The following is a 10379-nucleotide window of genomic DNA, read 5'->3' as shown; positions in this document are numbered from 1 at the left end:
CCCACAGTCTAAATACATGACTGTTTGGTTTATTGGCTTCTCTAAATTTTCCTTAGTTGTGAGTGTGTGTGCATGATTGTATGTCTCCGTGTGTCTCTGTATTTCGCTGTGACAGACTGGCGACCTGTCCAGGGTCTACCCCGCCTTTCGCCCATAGACTGCCAGAGATAGGCACCAGCCCCACTGCGACTCTGACGGAATAAGCAGGAAAAGATGGATGGATGGTTAGATGAAAACTGAATAACATTTAAAAAGGGCCTAGTGTGGTGTTGCAACCGTTATCCCCCAAGTTAAGTTATACAGTAATAATTAGATTAGTTTTATCAGCTTCTCCTGTGATGATTTATGGTGCTTGGGGTTTTCATATTCATCCAAAACAGACATAGCTGTCCAAAAGGAGATTGGACCTTATGTCACCTTATATCACATCAGTGGAGCTAATGTGTGACATCTGAGTTTGAAACTCCATTATAGCCCATTAACTGAAAGACTAAAAACTAAGACCCTGTGATAGCTTAAAGGATAATTGGCTGTTCCCTGCTGATGGGAAAAAAAAATCAACAACAAAGACCAGGTGCTCCTGCTGGCTACCTTTGCAACAAGCTGTCTCACTCCCCCCTAGTCTTTGAGTGTTTATGCATAAACACTTCTTCTGTCATTATAATTACAAATTGCATTTATAATAAAATATATTTGGGGTAAGGGCTAAATGAATGTTTTTGTTTATTTTGATGGAGAGGTACATCTGTAGATAGACAGATATATGATTGCAATCATTGTTAATTTGCGGAAAATCTGACCATAAATGTAACTTTTAAATCACTTTTCTAAATATTTTTTGGAATATAGAAACATAGTTGTAATTTCTACCCATTTTCTAACATGACTTGTTGATATTGGCTATTTTTGCAATAACATAACTATTTATGCAGATTGACAATGTTATTGTTTTGCATGTAATGCTTGTTAGGATTATGTTATTCTAAATGGGGCAAACTGACCTGAGTTTGTATGTGCACCCTGCATCAATGTATGCATTTCCACTTCTAATGCTACAGTAGATGCTACCAGAATAATCTAATAGGCCTGTGTAGATGACACATTTTTATTCCAGTTATGTCCATAAGAGCGGTGCATTTAGATTATTTTTGGATTTGTTTTTATTCCGAAAGCATCTTCAAATTTTTCTACTTGTAAACATAGCTATTGTGGGGTTGTTGTTTTTTTTCGTTATATAGACAATTGTCTATAAAAGAGGCAAACCTACCACTGAAAATGGGCCACAGTTGCACCTGGTGAGAGAAAAGCCAAACTCACATAAAGCAACTGCTGCCAGATCGACCACTTAACATCGCAGGTGGTGTAAAAATCAGTCACCCTGTGTCACCCTCAAAGATAACAGTTACACCTGATCTGTTGAAAGTTTCTGTCAGTGAAAGTATTTTTTATCTGTGAGCGTCTCTCTCTGGATTTCTAAAAAGGTTTCAGAGCTACAGCAAAGAACATGGCATGCACCATGGAACCTGGTCCACAGAGAGAGAAAAATTAATATATAGAGAACAAGTCTGCATCTACTAAAGATCACTAGATTTTTTTTTGGACCAGAGTAGATTTTTGGATCCTTAATGTCAGATTTTACTTTTTTTTTCTTCATGTTTTTAATTATTACGATACTTTTGGAGACTAAAAAATGTATCTTTTCCCACTTTGACTTTGCTACATCTACTTTAAACAAAACAGAGACGAAGAAATCCTTTTCTATTCAGAGTCATGTCATTGCTCCACAATTTCTGTCCTTTCTTCCAAAGCATGCTGTGAAACCCTTGACATTCATTATCAGGATGACATGTTTTTCACGCTTGATACGAGCAGCTCTGGCCATTACGTCTGAGGGGTAGGTCATCGCCTCGACGCACCGACTGTCTGACAGAGACACAAGTGTTTTTGTTGTGTGACGAATCAAACCATTTGTCTCAGGAGGAGGGCGTCTTGACTTAAATGCAGCGGCTCCATCAGATGACATGACTTTTTGTCAGCTGGTCCCTTAAAAAATAAAAAAATAAAATATCTCTGACCAGAGCAGAAAATAGAATTGATTTCAACTTATCTGTTGAGGAATGGCGTATGAGCAGAGAAGGCTGTTTAAGCCATGATTGCTGTAATTGATGTTGTCTTTTAAGAACAAGGTATAGTTTTCTTTTAAACTAATACCTGATCTGGAAGAATAATACCTTAATGAATTTTGCTAAAATTTGTAAAATTGTTGGGTTTTCTCCTGTTTGTTGAAGGGGCCACCTAAACCAGTTGCAATGGAGCCATGTTTTGGAGGGAAAGCGGCTGTGTTGACGGTCCTCATGCGTCTCCCGTCTGGACTTTCTGACTTGCCTCCACCTGGACAGTCAGGTAACCACTCAAACTGACAATATATCAATCATCTGTCTCTGTCTGCAGTTATTACAGAAACTCTAAAAAACGTAATCAAGAACGATTTCCTAAAGATCTTGATCATTGTCACCATTAGGGGTGGGTATTGGCAAAGAAGTCATGATTCGATTCGAATCACGATTCACATGCCACGATGCGATTCTATCACGATGCATCACGATATTTGAAATATTGAGATGCATTGCGGTATTTTCACTGAACACTGTAAGAAAAAGATACAGCTATTACCAGTGGCTGACTGGCTGTGTGTGATCTGGATAGTCTCTTCAATTGATACATAACTGAAAGCAACTGAATTTATACATAGCTGAATTTATTGAAATGACTTTTGGAGGTGTTGCCATGAAAACAAATACTGGACACAAATATTACTATTGCTGGAGTGGACACACTGACAAAAAGATCTTAGGATTCATCAAACTTAAAATAACAAAATAAGGATAATCAGTTGCGTTTACATGGCCTCAGTGGTCCTTTTGCAAATTATGTGCATCATATCAATTAAATTTTTACCTTCTTTGTTTTTAAAGCCAAAATGCATCCAAGCAGGGCGAATTTTCTCAGTGTCCTCCATATTTTGTTTACGAATGACTCGTCGCAGTATCCCGCGGCCGGAAATGCTTGTGACACAAGGCAGCGGGCGTCAACACATTGGCTGATGTGCGCCAACAATTAATGTATTTTATTTGTTCATTTTTTTTTAAATTATTTTTATAATCGATTCTTGCCTTCAAGAATCGATGCAGTAGATCACAAAAATTAGAATCGTGATGCATCGTCATGACGAATATTTTGCACACCCTTAGTCATCATGATGTATTTTTGTCCACATTCTTTACCTACTGCATAAATTTCACTTTGATAAACAGAGCTCAACCCAGGTACACTGCCAGGTGATAGCTCCAGCCTCAAGCAACACCGTTTTAATTTTTACATTTTAATTTTTAAATGAGGCTCTAATAAATCGTTTAAAGTAGGACATTTAGAAGACTGTTCAAAATGTCCTACTTTGTTCCTGCAAGACAAAAAATGTAAGCACTCATGAAGATTTAAAAAATGAAAGTTGATTGATTTTAGCTTACCAATGAAAAGGCACAAATCCTTTAGGTAGTCGATGAGCATACTGACAGAGTAACTGTTCAGTAGTCAGAATAAAACTTGTTTAATTTGCTTGTCAGTATGCCGCAGTGCAGCTTGTCAGGCTCGGCAGCGGTCTTCAAATGTCCCGTCGTCTGAGGCGCTGCCTTATTTCCCCCCCGAAATCTCTCACTGTTATGACCTGAGGTGTTTTCATAGAATCTTTAATATTTGATGAAATAAGGTAGCAGCGTACTCTTAACACTGGGGACTTCTTTTTGGATAAATCAAGAGTAATTATTGTTCAGATGCAGCATTGCATTTTTATTTTGATTTTGTTTTTTAACCCCTTAATCTCAAACCTTAAAAGTCTACTAAACCAATAAACACAGATGGGTAGAGAAGCTGTTAATAAATATATATATAAAATAGGATAAACAGTGAAAAAATGTTAAAGAATAGAAAGACCAGGAACCAGTCGCTAAACCCTGTATTTAAATTATATATGAATATATTTATATTGTATTGAAAACCTGTATTAAGCATATATGAAATTAATAGGCGTAGTTCAGAAACAGTTTTTATATTGGCTATATATACTGTTTGAATTTTCCGAGAAAATCATTTTTCTTTATTTGGGTTAATTACTAATTAATTCCGTTATATCCTAATTCCCTGAGATACTCCTATAAAAAACAACAGTACTTCCTTCATAGAAAATTTACCAGGAAGTCTTACATGACGCAAAAAAGCCCTACCTGTTACCAGTATGTTGTTTATATTTAAGTAAACAAACCAAATTAAGAACAGCAAACATTTTACAGTCAATGCAAGATTTACATACCTATAAAAAAAAACAGCTAATATTGGTATCAGATGGAGCATCTATTTAGTTTAGTTATTTTGCCAATTCTGATTTACAACTGCAACCCAGGAAAAAATTTGATTAAAGATAAATCATTTTTTTATCATTTTTTTACTAATTATTATTGTTTGTGTTATTCTCAGATGCATAAAAAAGGTTCATGTATGTGTCACTCATTCCTCCGCCCATTTTTCCTGCAGGACTGATTGTTGCCAGTGCATTGGTCGACATCTCACAGCAGAAACCATCAGATTTTAAGGACAAGTCCCAAACCTTAAAGAACAGAAAAGCCCTTCCACCAGCTCACCAAGGGACCTGCGTCTGACTCCACCCGATGGTTACCTTTACGACCACAGGTCACATCATCTCAGCACGCCTCTGGTTTCGCAGCCGGAATCCTTTCCACAGACTTGAAACGCTAAAGTGACTTACAGGAGTTTTCCTTTGGCTGCTAACGTTCACCACTACAGTTCACCATGTTGCAGGATCACAGCCCCCTGGTTTTTCTGCTTTTCTTCAAACATGCTTCTGCAGCAACAGATACCGGCTTGATTTTCAGTTTCTTAACTTTCGCTCGGACGATAGTGTCTACATATTTGTGTCAGAATATGACAAATACAGACTTATAAAGGCGTGACTGATGCAGGTTTTCTGATGCCATCTATTTGCAAAGAATGAGGGAAATATGAACATCCATTTGGTAACGTCTCAAGCTGACAAAATGTCCCCATTTAATCAAAAACGGTGATGTCAGTACATGTTCCCTGTGTAACTAACTTTCATTTGCTCGCCTAAAAGTGGTACATTTTGGTACCAAAGCATTTATAATTGTCTATTTTTTTTTTTCTTTAAAGAATTGTGACTTAAAAAGGTCTCAATTTAACAACCCATAATTATATTGCAAGCCATGGCAACTGAAGCATCTTCTGAAATGTCTAAGCTTAATTGTCTGCTTGCATATGACTCCTCCTGTGTTTTTAGTGGGATACATGAACTAATGCTGCTGTATTGGGAGAAAACTTGGAAGGAGGTGCAAAATAGCCAATGCCATCAAATCCAGGCATGAAAATCTAAAACTCGGATGCATTTTACATGGGAAAACAATTTTAAATGTATTTCTTTTCGCGTTTAGATAAAAAGAAAACACTGAAGCTTTTGTTTGGTCTTTACTGTAGTTTGTAATGAACTCTTTCAAAGTGCAACTTGGACATTTTGACGCTTTTGAACTGAGACTGGGATGGTGGACGTTTCAAGAGGCTGCTCCAGTGACCTCCTGCTCTTCTAGCTGTTTACTGGTTTGTTTTGTAAGTTTTATATGGGGGGAAAAGCTATACGTTTATTTCACTTTATAAGTAGAAGGACTTGTGCTACCTTTAAAACAAAATGCCTTGGCTCTTCATGGGCTAAACATTTGGGAACATGAAGATCTAAAGGAGTTTCTAAGCTGTACAGTGTCTCGTTGGAACAAATGTGCATCTTTGTATTTTACATTTGCTGTTTTGTTTTTTTGTTTGTTAGTTTTTATGAGACTGAACTTTTTGTTTTATTCAGGGCTTGTTACCTGATATTATATCTATAATAAATTATCAGTTTGCAACACTTGTGAGGAGCTTTTCTGTTAATATGTTGAACAGATTCCTTTTTTCTCGCACACTTTCATTGATTTAAACCACTTGTTCTTATGTCAGCCTTGTTTTTCTAATTGTGCATCCTTACAAACTGTTTGGGCATTGTCCTGCTTTGTGTTGCAACAGTTCATGATGAATTTCATGATGATGCCATGTCGGCTCGTGGTTTTTCTTTTTGTGTTCTTTTTATTTGTTTGTAGAGTAATCCCTTAACCCTGTCTTTGTGCAGGAATCAGACTCACACTGTTCTGTGAAACAGATGAGAGACTGCATATCAGTGACCCGTCAGTGTATTTGAAAGATGGACAACATGCCAGAAAATTAAAAGAAGAAAGATCAAAACGAAACAAACTATTGTGAACTCAGCATTTTTTTCTGCTTTTTCGTCGATTATGGTAAAGCTGCTGTTTCCTAATTGTCTGTTAAAACTCACTACATCTAAAACCCTCAGTATCATTGAATCTATTTCAAGACTTAACCTTTAGTTTTTACTGTGTCTGCAGATCCAAAGTAATTACCATATGCCCGGTAATTACACTTTAAAAGAAGGAATGAGTATGTACGCTCTTACTGTTTGAGTATTTAACACCGTCTTAGAAAAAGTGTCAGGACCCCATGAACCTCTACATTTTCTACAAGTGGCAAAGATGGATGTTTAAAATAATTCTTAAAAAAAAAAAAAAAAGTGTGTGTGTATGTATGTATATATATATATATATATATATATGTATGTATGTATGTATGTATGTATGTATGTATATATATATATGTGTGTGTATGTGGTATAAATTTAAGGATTTTTCACATCTTAAGAAGGGTTGCCAAAAATGTATATAAATGAAATAAAACTCCAGTCTAGTAAGGTTAAATGTCTTTAAAGGAGCTCGATAAAGAATTTTGGACTTACAAGTTTACAGTAAGCTCTGGAATAGTTTTCTCTATTGTTAATTCAATTCAGTTTATTTATATAGCGCCAATTCACAACACGTCATCTCAAGGCACTTTACAGTTCAACCAGATCATACAGTCAGATTGATTCAAAGTTGTCTGAGGAAAACCAGTTGATTGCATTAACTCATTGACTCAAATACAATCCCTCACACTAAGCATGCTTGTAGTGACAGTGGAGAGGAAAAAAACTCCAGCAGAACCAGGCTCAGTGTGAGCGGCCATCTGCTGAGGCCGACTGGGCAATTGTCCCAATTCATTTGAAAAAAGTTAAAGAAGTCCACTGGACTTAGTTTCCAAGTTTGAAGATGTTTCACTTCCCATCCAAGAAGCTTTTTCAATTCGAAATTTCAGAATTAGCATTGCTTTATAGAGTGGACCAAAAACAAAGCCTTGTTTTGACTTAGTAAACATGCTAATTGTACGTGCAGAACGAGTCCGTCCCTAAGGAATGGGCAGTCGTCTGGGTTCTTTGTTAGCCTGCATCACTGGTATGATACTGGTCTATACCCCTGAAAGGGGGGTTGTTAGGGGGAATTCCTGACCTGGCTGAACAGGTGGGATGTTCTGGTCCCCTGTATGGAGGCAAGGGTTGCGATGATAGTGGGAAGGAATCAACTCTATCATTGCATTGTAGGTTTTTGAAAGCTCTATTGTCCCAAATTGAACTTTAAGCTTCTATTTCTTTTTTAATAACAGAAGTTTTCAGTTTTAAACATAAATCCTGCAATCACTCATCAATTGGACTCAAACTGGGCACTTAGACTCACTAGAATAATTTTAGTTTAAACCTTTCATCGTCTTGCTTTAATGTCTAATTGACCATTTTATGGTGTCTTCAATGCTCATTATGAAACTGAGCATTCAATGTAGTTCAATCTGATATTAGGTTTATTCGTGTTAACATCTTATTTTGTTGATGTTCTTTTCTGGTGTCATTTGAGCTAGAATGTATGGAAGAGAAAGGCTGTTGGTTAAAGTGCTACTTTAAAAGATCTTCACTTATTCTTTTCCCATTAGCTGCAGCCGCTCTGCTTATAGTGCTCTGCTTCAGTGTCCAGTACCTGCAGAAGAACCTTGAATGCGAGTGCGTCTCATAATTAGAAGAGGGATGGAATACAACACTATATACATGGAGAAAATAGGTCCACAATAATGTCAGTCTTTGTATTTTGGTCTTTTTTTTTTTTTTACCTTTGCCTCTCATGTGTTTATATTTTTCCTTTAAGTTAGCATTAGCACTCCTGCATATCACCATGAAGTTTGAGAAGTAGAGGCTTAAAATTTCCTTTATGTGTTTACAATGTTGGAGGCATATAAAGTGATTATTTAAAACTGTTTGAGTTAATTAAAAAGTATTTTATGTTGCTGAATAATCCCTGATGAAATGAAAGGAGCCATGTCTTCGTGTCATTTGTCAGGAGCTGAAGTCTCATGTGACACTGCCTTTATGCTTAGGATGCTCTGGGGTTCTTTTTAATGCATATTTAAATACAGAAGCAATAAAACAAGGATATGCCACACTATCTTAATGTTAGATCTCAGGTTGATCCACAGGTTGAATCGACTACATGAAACACAAATTGTTTTGTTTTGTTTTTTTTACAAAAAATACTGATCTGAATCTGTACAGGTGATATATTCACTTTAAATTATGTTTATTAAATGCATTGATCTGGTTTGTTTTTTTTGGATTTGGATATATGAACATGGTACAACGGATATGAGTTTGTTTCTATTTCTCAGATTACAAATTAAAGAATTTGTTCAGGCTGAAATAAACAGATTAATAGATTATTGAAATAATCAACTAATTCAGTAATCGATTAATCATTAAATTAAGTATAGGAAATGTAAAACATGCCTTTGGCTGACAAATCAAACCACTTAAAGCAGTGATTATATCAAAATTGAAAGAAATATATAAACATTTTTGTCTGTCAATATGCTCTATGCAGAACTCCTGAAGTGGAAACATTTTAGTTTCACTTGGTTTCAGATTATTAATCGATTAATCGAAAAAAATAATCCACAGATTTAACGATTTGCAAAGTAATCTTCAGTTGCTAGAATCTATATTTCCTAAAATAGCAATCTGTTATACTTTGCCAACCAAAAATACAAGAGGTTTTTTTAAACAAGTGCTTTCAGATTCCTGGATTCTTGTGGCTGTTTTCTTCATCCATCCATCTCTGCTTTGGTGCCCAATAAAGAACCCATTATTTCTTATCTCTGTCTCTGGGAGGATTTTAAATAGATATGAGGTAAAGTATCTTGAAGTAACTCTTGAGTGTTGTTTACTGCAAAAAGTCAGGCACGCTGACATTTAGACACAATAAAACCCCCCAAAAAGTAATAAAATAAAATTGCTTCTGCTCTCCTGGTTAATAGAAAAGGTTGAAATCCACAGAGAAGTTCTGCGTGGCTGAAGAAAATGGTGCAGGAGAGGTCAGTGTTGCAGTAATTAGATATTAGGTGCGGCTTCTGTAATTGTGTTGTTTTTATCAAGCTCCACTTTAATCCTTGCCGAGGGTGAGTGCGTGGATGTTGCAGACCTGGATTGGTTTTATTGGTGGTGAAGGGTCGAAACCCCATCTGCCCGAGTTCAGGGCTTTATGGCAAGGGAACAATAAATCTCCTGAGCAATAATGTTTACAATGGTTTTAATGGCAGCTATTTGTCTCTTGGTATCAATGAATTGAAGTTAGAAAATATTACATTTCTTCTTCAGATCGGATGTTTCAACTGAAGGAAATTATTTAATAAGATAAAAATGTTAAGCTTTTAACCAGTTCTTTTTTTTCTGTGTTATTGCAACGTAGGTGGTAAAAACATGCAGACAATTTCTTTCAGAGAAAATTATAATGTTTGTTCACTTCCCAAAAATTCATAACAGCAAAATTGTATCACCAGGGATTGCATAATGAAGCCAAAAATGATTCACATCCCAAGCAATAAATCATTTTCAGTCTTTCAAGTTGTTTCTTCCTGATATTTAATGAAATTGACGTCACTTAAAAAGTGTGATAATGTAAAAAAAAGCATCAATATAAAATGTTTTATTTACATTTTATTTAAAAATAATGGTCCGATCAATTGTATTAATTTCCTTCTCGATAACTTGTGGAAAAGTATATATTGGTTTTTAATGTATTTTCTTTTTTCCCCATGTTTCCAGTGGTATTTATACCCTTTTTTTTTTCTTTCAGCTGAGTAGGTTCAGGTTTTTCATGATTTTTTGAAAAGACCCACCCTCTCTACTTAAAAAAAATGCACATGCACAACCCTGTACCCGTTCCCAAGAGAGAACACCTATTAAACATGTGTGAGAGCATGCACAAGCCCATTTCTCCTCGTGCACGCTCTGTTTAAAAGTTGCTTTTTGCATCTCTCATGCATCTTTTATTTTCCAAAAG

General features: G+C 35.9%; 1 protein-coding gene across 1 annotated transcript in view; it reads left to right on the top strand.

The window, feature by feature from the left end:
- The window catches only part of LOC107098977 (attractin-like protein 1), a 60934-nt gene extending 55689 nt beyond the window's left edge, over positions 1 to 5245 (top strand). The window contains exons 13-14 of the mRNA XM_015396892.1: positions 2289 to 2403; positions 4588 to 5245. Coding sequence (XP_015252378.1) covers positions 2289 to 2403; positions 4588 to 4712 — 240 coding nt within the window. The 3' untranslated portion in view covers positions 4713 to 5245. The remainder of the gene's footprint in view (positions 1 to 2288; positions 2404 to 4587) is intronic.
- The last annotated feature ends 5134 nt before the right edge of the window (positions 5246 to 10379 follow it).

This window comes from Cyprinodon variegatus, unplaced genomic scaffold (assembly GCF_000732505.1).
Source record: "Cyprinodon variegatus isolate N-32 unplaced genomic scaffold, C_variegatus-1.0 Scaffold828, whole genome shotgun sequence".
Taxonomy (NCBI): Eukaryota; Metazoa; Chordata; class Actinopteri; order Cyprinodontiformes; family Cyprinodontidae; genus Cyprinodon; species Cyprinodon variegatus.
The sequence above is the reverse complement of the archived record's forward strand: the minus strand, read 5'-3'. Positions and strand labels throughout refer to the sequence as shown.